The sequence below is a fragment of the Oncorhynchus kisutch genome, linkage group LG30 (assembly GCF_002021735.2).
Source record: "Oncorhynchus kisutch isolate 150728-3 linkage group LG30, Okis_V2, whole genome shotgun sequence".
NCBI lineage: Eukaryota > Metazoa > Chordata > Actinopteri > Salmoniformes > Salmonidae > Oncorhynchus > Oncorhynchus kisutch.
The window spans coordinates 37,370,129-37,383,954 of record NC_034203.2 but is presented as its reverse complement, the minus strand read 5'-3'; the positions used below and the strand labels follow the sequence as shown (position 1 = coordinate 37,383,954).

General features: G+C 42.7%; 1 protein-coding gene across 1 annotated transcript; it reads right to left on the bottom strand.

The window, feature by feature from the left end:
- Nucleotides 1-4,924: 4,924 nt before the first annotated feature.
- On the bottom strand, nucleotides 4,925-10,244 carry LOC109885734 (calcium/calmodulin-dependent protein kinase II inhibitor 2-like). The gene is made up of 2 exons (XM_020477547.2): nucleotides 7,379-10,244; nucleotides 4,925-6,709 (listed from the first exon to the last, which is right to left on the bottom strand). Exons 1-2 carry the CDS (start codon nucleotides 7,542-7,544, stop codon nucleotides 6,639-6,641), a joined length of 237 nt encoding a protein of 78 aa, XP_020333136.1. The 5' UTR covers nucleotides 7,545-10,244; the 3' UTR covers nucleotides 4,925-6,638.
- Between the last annotated feature and the right edge of the window lie 3,582 nt (nucleotides 10,245-13,826).

Below are 13,826 nucleotides of genomic sequence, written 5' to 3'. Positions count from 1 at the left end.
ATATATGAGTTATGTATTAGTGATGTTACTGTATATATGAGTTATGTATGAGTTATATATTAGTAATGTTACTGTATATATGAGTTATATATGAGTTATGTATTAGTGATGTTACTGTATATATGAGTTGTGTATTAGTGATGTTACTGTATATATGAGTTATGTATGAGTTGTGTATTAGTGATGTTACTGTATATATGAGTTGTGTATTAGTGATGTTACTGTATATATGAGTTGTGTATTAGTGATGTTACTGTATATATGAGTTATGTATGAGTTATATATTAGTAATGTTACTGTATATATGAGTTGTGTATTAGTGATGTTACTGTATATATGAGTTGTGTATTAGTGATGTTACTGTATATATGAGTTATGTATGAGTTGTGTATTAGTGATGTTACTGTATATATGAGTTGTGTATTAGTGATGTTACTGTATATATGAGTTGTGTATTAGTGACCTTTATTTAACCAGGTAGGCTAGTTGAGAACACCTTTATTTAACCAGATAGGCTAGTTGAGAACACCTTTATTTAACCAGGTAGGCTAGTTGAGAACACCTTTATTTAACCAGGTAGGCTAGTTGAGAACACCTTTATTTAACCAGATAGGCTAGTTGAGAACACCTTTATTTAACCAGGTAGGCTAGTTGAGAACAAGTTCTCATTTACAACTGCGACCTGGCCAAGATAAAGCATAGCAGTGTGAACAGACAACACAGAGTTACACATGGAGTAAACAATTAACAAGTCAATAATACAGTAGAAAAAAGGGGAGTCTATATACAATGTGTGCAAAAGGCATGAGGAGGTAGGCGAATAATTACAATTTTGCAGATTAACACTGGAGTGATAAATGATCAGATGGTCATGTACAGGTAGAGATATTGGTGTGCAAAAGAGCAGAAAATAAAATAAATAAAAACAGTATGGGGATGAGGTAGGTAAAAATGGGTGGGCTATCTACCGATAGACTATGTACAGCGGCAGCGATCGGTTAGCTGCTCAGATAGCAGATGTTTGAAGTTGGTGAGGGAGATAAAAGTCTCCAGCTTCAGCGATTTTTGCAATTTGTTCCAGTCACAGGCAGCAGAGAACTGGAACGAAAGGCGGCCAAATTAGGTGTTGGCTTTAGGTATGATCAGTGAGATATACCTGCTGGAGCACGTGTTACGGGTGGGTGTTGCCATCGTGACCAGTGAACTGAGATAAGGCGGAGCTTTACCTAGCATGGACTTGTAGATGACCTGGAGCCAGTGGGTCTGGCGACGAATATGTAGCGAGGGCCAGCCGACTAGAGCATACAGGTCACAGTGGTGGGTGGTATAAGGTGCTTTAGTGACAAAACGGATCGCACTGTGATAAACTGCATCCAGTTTGATGAGTAGAGTGTTGGAAGCAATTTTGTAGATGACATCGCCGAAGTCGAGGATCGGTAGGATAGTCAGTTTTACTAGGGTAAGTTTTGCGGCGTGAGTGAAGTAGGCTTTGTTGCGGAATTGAAAACCGCTTCTAGATTTGATTTTCGATTGAAGATGTTTGATATGAGTCTGGAAGGAGAGTTTACAGTCTAGCCAGACACCTAGGTACTTATAGATGTCCACATATTCAAGGTCGGAACCATCCAGGGTGGTGATGCTAGTCAGGCGTGCGGGTGCAGGCACGAACGGTTGAAAAGCATGCATTTGGTTTTACTAGCGTTTAAGAGCAGTTGGAGGCCACGGAAGGAGTGTTGTATGGCATTGAAGCTCGTTTGGAGGTTAGATAGCACAGTGTCCAAGGACGGGCCGGAAGTATATAGAATGGTGTCGTCTGCATAGAGGTGGATCAGGGAATCGCCCGCAGCAAGAGCAACATCATCATTGATATATACAGAGAAAAGAGTCGGCCCGAGAATTGAACCCTGTGGCACCCCCATAGAGACTGCCAGGGGACCGGACAGCATGCCCTCCGATTTGACACACTGAACTCTGTCTGCAAAGTAGTTGGTGAACCAGGCAAGGCAGTCATCAGAAAAACCGAGGCTACTGAGTCTGCCGATAAGAATATGGTGATTGACAGAGTCGAAAGCCTTGGCAAGGTCGATGAAGACGGCTGCACAGTACTGTCTTTTATCGATGGTGGTTATGATATAGTTTAGTACCTTGAGCGTGGCTGAGGTGCACCCGTGACCGGCTCGGAAACCAGATTGCACAGCGGAGAAGATACGGTGGGATTCGAGATGGTCAGTGACCTGTTTGTTGACTTGGCTTTCGAAGACCTTAGATAGGCAGGGCAGGATGGATATAGGTCTGTAACAGTTTGGATCCAGGGTGTCTCCCCCTTTGAAGAGGGGGATGACTGCGGCAGCTTTCCAATCCTTGGGGATCTCAGACGATATGAAAGAGAGGTTGAACAGGCTGGTAATAGGGGTTGCGACAATGGCGGCGGATAGTTTCAGAAATAGAGGGTCCAGGTGGTCCAGATAGTGATGTTACTATATAGATGAGTTATGTGTGAGTTGTGTATTAGTGATGTTACTGTATATATGAGTTTTGTATTAGTGATGTTACTGTATATATGAGTTATATATCAGTGAAGTTACTGTATATATGAGTTATATATGAGTTATGTATCAGTGATGTTACTGTATAGATGAGTTATAGATGAGTTATGTATTAGTGATGTTACTGTATATATGAGTTATCTATTAGTAATGTTACTGTATATATGAGTTATAGATGAGTTATGTTTTAGTGATGTTACTGTAAATATGAGTTGTGTATTAGTGATGTTACTCTATGCAGTGGGGCAAAAAAGTATTTAGTCAGCCACTTAAAAAGATGAGAGAGGCCTGTAGTTCATCATAGGTACACTTCAACTATGACAGACAAAATGAGAAACAAATCCAGAAAATCACATTGTAGGATTTTTTATGAATTTATTTGCAAATTATGGTGGAAAATAAGTATTTGGTCAATAACAAAAGTTTATCTCAATACTTTGTTATAGACCCTTTGTTGGCAATGACAGAGGTCAAACGTTTTCTGTAAGTCTTCACAAGGTTTTCACACACTGTTGCTGGTATTTTGGCCCATTCCTCCATGCAGAACTCCTCTAGAGCCGTGATGTTTTGGGGCTGTTGCTGGGCAACAATGACTTTCAACTCCCTCCAAAGATGTTCTATTGGGTTGAGATCTGGAGACTGGCTAGGCCACTCCAGGACCTTGAAATGCTTCTTACGAAGCCACTCCTTCGTTGCCCGGGCGGTGTGTTTGGGATCATTGTCATGCTGAAAGACCCAGCCACGTTTCATCTTCAATGCCCTTGCTGATAGGAGGTTTTCACTCAAAATCTCACGATACATGGCCCCATTTATTCTTTCCTTTACACGGATCAGTCGTCATGGTCCCTTTGCAATGCATGCCTGTCTGTCTTGGTACTCAACATCAATGATGATAATGTGACAGCCTACAAAACACAAACATGCACTTTCTCTCTTACATACGCACACATACAATGGTTGATGTTGTGGTTTTCCCATGCATCCCAACAGGTTCAGTAGAAACAATGTGCAGAGTTCAAACACGCACACTTTCACACAAAGTACAACAAATTGGTCAGTGGTGATTGGTGGTCATGCCCCATCCAACTTAATAATCAATATCATAGGTGACAGTTTGTCAGCCTATGAACACACACACACACTTCCCCCAACACAACAAAAGTAGATGGTAATGTTTTCCCATTCGGTCCAGTGGAGACAGCATCTGGAAAGTCAATAGCCACTATAGTGTGGGTACTGGGAGCGGAGAGGCTTTGGTTGTCATCGGTGTTGTTATTTTCTGTTGCTTTACAGAGTGATACTACTGGTTAACAACTGTCTGGGATTACACCTTACATGGCCCCTCCATTAGGTTACTGTTAGGCAGAGCTGCCATGATTGGGTAGGTATCAGCTATGTTGTGGAATCCTTGCTTTCACCTATCTGAGATGATGACTTCAAGGAAGGGAGGAAGGAACTATTTCCTCTGGGCCACCTGTGGGTCATGGCTAGTAAGGATCCAGCTTTTTCAAATGAATGTTGTTGTTTTTTTGTGCATTTTAGCTAACCTTAACCCTGACCCTTTTCTTAACCTTAATTTAATTCTCCTGACCTGCAATGTAAGTTCTCCTAACCTGCCCTCCTAACCTGCCCATCCCTTCTAGCCATGAGGGGCACTATGTTAGTGTGTATAACATGGGGCCTAGACCAGTGTTTACATTCCCACACCTTGTATCTCAGGTTAGGATAGGGACTTCCATAGAGAATAGATAGGTGTTGTATTCTTGAGGGTCCTTGTTCCAATGGATTCCCTGGCATATATTGTAGGAACATCTCTAATTGCACTGTGTTCCCCACCACATTTGACCAGAAGCATCCGGTCATCAGGTATACGCAGCCTATAGTTGTGTTAGATGGATGGCCTCCGATAGGCCTACCTCGCATAGTCATCAAAGACTATGAGCTATGAGTGAAGACGAAGGCCTACATCAGAACTTGTAGGCAATAATTAGCCTATTCTCTATGTGCTTGATAAGTGTTTCTGAAATGGTGGGTTGGGAGGACGTGCTGCTGGTCTCTGTTGAAGCCCGTAGGCCCTGGTTAGAAAAACGGATTTGTTTATCATGTGGGTCACAGCTTGGAGAACCACCGTAAACCATCGGCCTTCTTTTCTCCCCTCTGTACCCTCTTCAACTAGTGGGAGTAAGCCACAGTTGTAGGGGCTCAGTGTGTTTAATGTGACTATGAGAATGTGGTTCAAAATCTTTGTGATGTCCAACAATGCTGTGGATGTAATCCACAGCCAGACCAACTGTCACGTCCTGTTAACTGTCATGTATTAAATGCTTGTACTCTGTGATAATGGATGGATCTTGGGAAATGAATTCCATAGGACCACATTTGACATGTTCTTTCACCATTTATTAGTTCACCAAATACAGTGAAAATGGCATCTTAATATACAATGACTCATTCTTAGAATGTCATGACACTTTTGTTGCTTTTTTGCTTCATAAAACGATGTTTCATTATTGAAAGTATTAAGGTTTCATGCACAACAAACCATATTCAGTTTCCTCCAAACAATGGTACAAGATAAACTAAATAAAAAACATAACTGTAATGTCCAAAATTGGTCAGATAACGTGTTATTTGAGGATACTCGTAAACAGTGCAATATACTCTAAAATCGCAATTTTCTAACAAATGCATCAACGAAGCTTAAGTCACAGTATACGATTTCTCAATAATAGTTTAACATTGATGTGTACAAAACCCCAAACACATTCAGTTAGTCTTTAAAAAAACGTCAGTCCCTTTGATATAGAATGAGAAAAGTCAACACCCAAATCTCTTAGATTCTCCGTTATATAGGCTATTCTCAATCTGCATATCCTCTCTATAATACAAACATTTGTGTTGATGAACTGTAAGACGATAGACTAGCTTATCATTTTTAAATAACAATTATTTAGATATAAAAATACAAATATGACTTTTGAAATATGAATGTAAGCGTGCCAGGGTAGGAGTGGTTGGCACCTGTGGTGGCACCGGAGGGAAAGATCATGCAAATAGATAGATAAAATATTTGACTTTTAATTATAGAACACGAAAAACACGAATAATTGCAACATCAAAATAAATAAATTAAAAAATATATATTTTCCCATTAATTTCATGATTATTGTTTCAAACATTTATAATTTGCCCATCTCTTCTGGCCTCCTTCGATATTTCTAGTCTGTAAAAGTGAAACAGAGAGCCTATGTGCAGGTGTCAGTAGGCTAAAGTTACATGAAGGCGCCGACCTGCATCTTTAACCGTGGGGGGTAATGTAAGCCCATGTATCAATTTCATTCAATTGAACCTGGGGACTATGCATTAGGCCTACTAGCTTATTCTTTACAGGTGAAGCCAAAGTGAATATAGGCCTACGAAATCAAATATTAACATTGCACCATCCTCTGTATATATATATATTTCTGTTACACACAATGGATGTATTCTAGTTACTGGATATCAGTGTTTGGTTGGTCTGTATTAAAAAGCTTTAGCAGCAATCTGATAGGAATGCATTCTACGTTCGACCAATGCTGAAAAGTACAGCTCCCTTGAATGCAATGTCGCCGATTGTTATCAACAATGCAAAGCCTGCAAGGGTAATATGGTCTTCGAGCATAGGCAGTCTACTGGGTACAACTATGGAAACAGAGCTTTAAATGAAATTCTGCCACCAGTTCTAGTTTGTTGTTGCTTACGGCGCTTTTGGAAGATGGTCGTGAAGTTATGGCAAGTTCATCCATCAGAGAAGTCAGCTGAGGTTGAGACACGGAGCCAGGATCCGCCATCTCAACATCACGCTGCGCAGCAGAAGTTAAAATCGGGTTTCATCAAATTGTCAGCAACCACAAGATAAATCTCGGTCTTTTCCGGACTCTTCCTCAAACTCTTCCTCTGCTTTCTCGTCCAATCTTCACATCTTTCCACCCCTTTCCTTCCCCTTGTCTTCGCTTCGTGCCATCGTTTCTCCTACAATCCTCGAACATGCACAGCCGACAAGTGCTTCAAATCGGTGATCAAAATAAAAAGTCTGCAAGGCATTGTTCATCTTTAAACGCCGGGTGACGACTTGTCTGCCATCCCCTTTAGAACGTCGTCTATTCTGTCGTCTTCGATGACCACTGCGGAGGGGAGATGCAATCATGTTAATATTTTAGTTTATTATGTTTTATTTGATTTGATTTATGTATTACATATGTTTAACCTTTATTTTATCAGGGACTCATCACTTGTCATGTTATAGGCTAATGGCCTAACTGTTTCATAAATATGTTTTACAGCCAACAAATCGAGTAGGCTAATTGCAAAGGTTTTGGGGACTGGTGCAACACAAAGGGAAATGTCGTTGTGCCAAACCCCTGACTTTGGTGCTTGAAACAATGCTTTGTCCATAATGGCGCAAATCCAAGCGTGCGCACTACACGCTGTCAGCACTTGCAATTTCCACTACATGCAATGGGGAAAAGTGCCCTTTAAAATGACAGAGAGCGTAACTAATGTAGACATTTAGCCTAGTACATTTTGATATCACATTGGTAGTCCATTATTCTCATTCGTCACTATCAACAGGGCGCATTGTGGTCAGCTACTGTCCTTTGTTATATCAACAAATAAACGTTTGCCTCATAATTTAGAGGTCAAATGCATATCTGTTGCATGTCTGTGTTGTATAACAAGTAGGCTAGGTTAGAGTTAAAGATCACCCAAACATGCCTGGGTGGCCAAGCCTTTGTTTTGATCACCAAAACAAAACCTCTATTCAACAATCCATTCCAATAACCAGATCTTACCTCTCTTGGCTCTGCCGATCTGTCCCAGCTTTGGGGGTCTTTTCGCTTGCGACGCACCGAAGAACGAATTGGTGTCCTGTAGTCCGCAGCTAAAGGACACCTGACTGGCCTCGCTGTCTCCATAGCCGCTCATTTTCCCCTCGCTGTACGGCAGTACCTCGGACATTATTGCACGGCTGAGACGGACGGATCAACAGCGCAACAAAAAAAACGGTTTAAAGTTGGCGGCTATACTTGACGTAGCCCAGAAATCCTTGGCTTGGTAATTAGACTTGTCGAGCTTTCCAGTGAAAATCCGTTTGGAAAATCACTAATTGACTTCTTCGTGCTTAGCCAGCCTGTGAAGGTTGAAGGTTCAGAGTCCGGGTTGAGGCGGGGTGTTTGCAGGCTGTTGTGTCGCTGTTCGAGAGGAGAGCAGAGGAAGAGCGGTCTGTACGCCTGTGTTGCTCGATGAAGTCTGATGAAGAAAGTGGGAGATCCCGGGATCATAAAGGAAACCCAGGCGGAACGGTGAAGTCATCCATCCGGGTGTGTGCGTGTCTCTCTCTGTGTGTGTTTGTCTCTCTCTGTGTGTGTCTGTGTGTCTGTCTGTGTGTGTGCTGGGGGACTCCGAATGCTAGAGGAGTAAGGGTGACATCAACAGGCGAGATATATAGCAATGTGCAGTGAAGGGAGCAGAAAGTCATGTTCACAGAGACACAGCTACTGGAGCAACGGGGAAATAAACATTTTATTTGGTGCATAATATTTTCAATAGTGAACACATTTGTAGACTTAAAAACGTATTCAATATGCCATAGGTTAGTTACATTTATTCAGAGAATTATAATAGTTTACTCGCGCAATTGCACACAATGGCTAGGCTACAGTTATTGGAATACCCGTGTGTTTTGTATCTATATGCTTGACGTTGTTATGTTTCTCTCCTCGTATGTAGTATATTTCCTTCGTTGCTTTATATTGGCTCTGGGGACACGAGATTCTCACAGGAAATCATTACCTGCTCCTTTGTGCGTCTGTCTGCGCACAGAATTCGGAAGTGCCTATAAAATGAGTCACGCAAGTCTTTTCCCCTATACATCAAAGCTTCAGCGGCAGCGGGTAAACGAGGTTTACAAATTTCACCAATGCACTTCTGCGCACATTCTCCATTGAACGGTTTACAAGTTACGCCTGATCTGGACCACGATAATGTTGATGTGCTTCAGACCCATACTGGTGTGGTCCAGATGTCCAGCACAGCCACTGTAATGCTCTCTGTGTCTGTACTTGGCATCCTCCTCATCCTTGAGATACTTGGCTTCAACTGTTTACAGAACATGGGACTGCAGAGTCAACTGAAGATGTCTGAAGACCTCATCCATGATGTTTCTGTAGAACTGGACAACTATGGACAGGCGCCTCCCAAACCCACCCAGACTGAACCACCGGTATCCACCATGCCTCCCAAACCCACCCAGACTGAACCACTGGTATCCACCACGCCTCCCAAACCCACCCAGACTGAACCACCGGTATCCACCACGCCTCCCAAACTGAACCACCGGTATCCACCACGCCTCCCAAACTGAACCACCGGTATCCACCACGCCTCCCAAACCCACCCAGACTGAACCACTGGTATCCACCACGCCTCCCAAACCCACCCAGACTGAACCACCGGTATCCACCACGCCTCCCAAACTGAACCACCGGTATCCACCACGCCTCCCAAACTGAACCACCAGTATCCACCACGCCTCCCAAACCCACCCAGACTGAACCACCAGTATGCACCACGCCTCCCAAACCCACCCAGACTGAACCACCAGTATCCACCACGCCTCCCAAATCCACCCAGACTGAACCACCAGTATCCACCACGCCTCCCAAACCCACCCAGACTGAACCACCAGTATCCACCACGCCTCCCAAACCCACCCAGACTGAACCACCAGTATCCACCACACCTCCCAAACCCACCCAGACTGAACCACCAGTATCCACCACGCCTCCCAAACCCACCCAGACTGAACCACCAGTATCCACCACGCCTCCCAAACCCACCCAGACTGAACCACCAGTATCCACCACGCCTCCCAAACCCACCCAGACTGAACCACCAGTATCCACCACACCTCCCAAACCCACCCAGACTGAACCACCAGTATCCACCACGCCTCCCAAACCCACCCAGACTGAACCACCAGTATCCACCACACCTCCCAAACCCACCCAGACTGAACCACCAGTATCCACCACGCCTACCAAACCCACCCAGACTGAACCACCACCATGGGAGTCGCCATGCCAAGTGTAGAGCCACGGTGCCGCCATGAAGCTACATGAATGCCCAGAGTATTGCCCAAAAATGTGTGGAAGTGCATAATTGAGACAAAACGGGACAGTATCTTTAGAAAAGGTTTTACGGGACAGTATCTTTAGAAAAGGTTTTACGGGACAGTATCTTTAGAAAAGGTTTTACGGGACAGTATCTTTAGAAAACATTCGACGGGACAGTATGTTTAGAAAAGGTTTTACGGGACAGTATCTTTAGAAAAGGTTTTACGGGACAGTATCTTTAGAAAACATTCGACGGGACAGTATCTTTAGAAAAGGTTTTACGGGACAGTATCTTTAGAAAAGGTTTTACGGGACAGTATCTTTAGAAAAGGTTCGACGGGACGGATGATAAAAAATGGCGGCGCTCTTTCTTTTCTGCTTCTTGTTGATGAAACAAGTTGATTGCATAATGAGTCATTTTGAGGTGCCAGTTAACATGTATTGTAATGCTAATGGCCTGTTTAGAGCTGTGACAAAGTCATTAAAATATAAAGGGGGAACATGACATCAGTATAATTCCTGAGTTGAATAAAAACCTGTTTAAACCCTTTCTCTTGCTTGGAGTTTTCACAAATTTGCCGAAATCGTGTGACATAAAACACTACCTTTCCTTTTACCTCTTTAATTAAATGTATGTTATTTGCCGTTAAATGTCGTATTTTAGCCTAATCATTTTACAATTGAATTAGACATTGAACTTTTCACCCTGTAGCCTATGAATCCTATCATCCTCATCACTCATTGACCTAGCTCACACGAAGCTTACATGTGTTTTTTTTCAGTGAGTCACAAAATGTGTGTGTATCTCTGTGTGTGTGTGTGTGTGTGTGTGCTGGGGGACTCCGACTGCTAGAGGAGTAAGGGTGACATCAACAGGCGAGATATATAGCAATGTGCAGTGAAGGGAGCAGAAAGTCATGTTCACAGAGACACAGCTTGTAATGCGTCTGTGTAGCTGGTGAGATGAGTCACGCACAGGACAGCAGATATGAGTAATGATAGCAATTTTACTCAATAATATAACAATACACGTCGTATAAATACAAGGCCACAAATACAGACCGCAATACAATTAACAGTTACTCACAAACAAACATGGGGGAACAGAGGGTTAAATAATGAACAAGTAATTGGGGAATTGAAACCAGGTGTGTATGACTTGAAAATAAAGGAGAGCTGCACCCTCAAGGAGCTCAGATGCATAAATGTATCCAACGTTTCGACAGACAAGCTGTCTTCATCAGGGTATAATCACAAACACTGCAGGATGACTAATTTATATAGTGTTAAAAGACACACAGGTGTCTGTAATCATGGCCAAGTGTGGCCTAATATCATTGGTTAATTCTCAAATATAAAAATGGCATACAAAGAACAGCACACAGACAACAAATGGATAGCATACGATCATAAATTCATTTTAGACTGCACAAGCTTACAAACAATTACAATGGCAAAGTCACAATAATCACAAGAATGGCTTCAGATCAAAGTCTATGTTGAGACCGAAGGGAACAAGGGTCTTTAAGTTAAAGATCCAGGCAGCCTCTCGTTTTAACAATACATTATCAAGGTCACCCCCTCTCCTAGGGAGGGTGACGTGTTCAATGCCAATATAACGCAGAGACTAAATCGAGTGGCCTGCCTCAAAAGTGGGCCTCAACTGGGTAAGTCAAGTTTTTACACTTAATGGTGTTACGATGCTTTGAGATACGTAGAGTGGGGAAAAAAGTATTTAGTCAGCCACCAATTGTGCAAGTTCTCCCACTTAAAAAGATGAGAGGCCTGTAATTTTCATCATAGGTACAATAATAGGTAATAATGTTATAATCTGATTTGTATTTTAATGAGGGAAATAAGTATTTGACCCCTCTGCAAAACATGACTTAGTACTTGGTGGCAAAACCCTTGTTGGCAATCACAGAGGTCAGACGTTTCTTGCGGTTGGCCACCAGGTTTGCACACATCTCAGGAGGGATTTTGTCCCACTCCTCTTTGCAGATCTTCTCCAAGTTATTAAGGTTTCGAGGCTGACGTTTGGCAACTCGAACCTTCAGCTCCCTCCACAGATTTTCTATGGGATTAAGGTCTGGAGACTGGCTAGGCCACTCCAGGGCCTTAATGTGCGTTTTCTTGAGCCACTCCTTTGTTGCCTTGGCCATGTGTTTTGGGTCATTTTCATGCTGGAATACGCATCCACGACCCATTTTCAATGCCCTGGCTGAGGAAAGGAGGTTCTCACCCAAGATTTGACGGTACATGGCCCCGTCCATCGTCCCTTTGATGCGGTGAAGTTGTCCTGTCCCCTTAGCAGAAAAACACCTCAAAGCGTAATGTTTCCACCTCCATGTTTGATGGTGGGGATGGTGTTCTTGGGGTCATAGGCAGCATTCCTCCTCCTCCTAACACGGTGAGTTGAGGTAATGCCAAAGAGCTCCATTTTGGTCTCATCTGACCACAACACTTCCACCCAGTTGTCCTCTGAATCATTCAGATGTTCATTGGTAAACATCAGACGGGCATGTATATGTGCTTTCTTGAGCAGGGGGACCTTGCGGGCGCTGCAGGATTACAGTCCTTCACGGCGTAGTGTGTTACCAATTGTTTTCTTGGTGACTATGGTCCCATCTGCCTTGAGATTATTGACAAGATCCTCCCATGTAGTTCTGGGCTGATTCCTCACCGTTCTCATGATCATTGCAACTCCACGAGGTGAGATCTTGCATGGAGCCCCAGGCCGAGTTTGGAATCTGATTGATTGATTGCTTCTGTGGACAGGTGTCTTTTATACAAGTAACAAACTGAGATTAGGAGCAGTACCTTTAAGAGTGTGCTCCTAATCTCCGCTTGTTACCTGTATAAAAGACACCTGGGAGCCAGAAATCTTTCTGATTGAGAGGGGATCAAATACTTATTTCCCTCATTAAAATGCAAATCAATTTATAACATTTTTGACATGCGTTTTTCAGGATTTTTTTGTTATTCTGTCTCTCACTGTTCAAATAAACCCACCATTAAAATTATAGACTGATCATTTCTTTGTCAGTGGGCAAACATACAAAATCAGCAGGGGATCAAATACTTTTTTCCCCTCACTGTAGGGATGTCTGGTGATGGAAAGACAACATCCTGAAACAGAGAAAGAGCATTTGAATATATGACCCTATCATCTTCTTACAGATGAATCTTGGCTTGTTTCATCCCATTTCGCAGGTCATTGATGATGATAATAGAGAACAGAACAGGAGCTAAAATGGAACCCTGGTTACAGGGTAGTAATCTCAAGGAAGCTAGACTTGTGATTCTCAGCATAGACACATAGTTCCTGAACCAATTGGCTAACCAGTCAGACTGGCTAACCAGTCAGACTGGCTAACCAGTCTGGCTAGCCACAGCTCATGGTCAACTGAATCAAAGACAGACAGCCCCGTCACTGAGACCAATGTCACAGAGTTCGTAAACAACTGAATCAAAGACAGACAGCCCCGTCACTGAGACCAATGTCACCGAGTTCGTAAACAACTGAATCAAAGACAGACAGCCCCGTCACTGAGACCAATGTCACCGAGTTCGTAAACAACTGAATCAAAAAAATGTTTTAAATCAACAAACAATGCAGCACAATGTTGTTTGTTCCAGTGCATTTATGATGTAATCTGCCATAGCTACAGTTATGGTACTATGCCTTCAGGTCTTCCACTCATTCAATTCCCTCTTTTCTACTAATGTCAATTCCATTTCATTCAATTCAAGTTCCAGGTCAGTATTTGAATTCTGAGATAATTCAATTCCTCTCAGTTCCAATGTTAGAATTCTTGGAATTTACCTTTTCCCAGTTTTAAAATGATCCCCAACACTTCCACAAATGACGATTAACGTTTTAATTCCCCTCGGGCTTTTAGGCTGATACTGTCACTGTTCAGACAGCCTAGCTATCTGAGTGAATTCAATCATTTCATTGGAATGTCTAATGAAATTGGAATTGACCATGCTCAGGATGTTCTTTTCAAGTAGGAATTTCTTTAGCTGTGAGTTGACTAGGGACTCAGACTTTTAGTTATTCTCATCTGAAGCCCTCTACCCTTTAGAAGCCGGAGGACATAAGCTGATAGCCACATTTTGGGTA

Bases quoted from the DNA above. Each gene is read 5' to 3' on its own strand.
- LOC109885734 (XM_020477547.2), bottom strand. From the start codon at position 7,544: ATGTCCGAGGTACTGCCGTACAGCGAGGGGAAAATGAGCGGCTATGGA. The intron at 6,710-7,378 runs GTAAGATCTGGT...TCCCCTCCGCAG, and splicing joins GATCGGCAGAGCCAAGAGAG to TGGTCATCGAAGACGACAGA.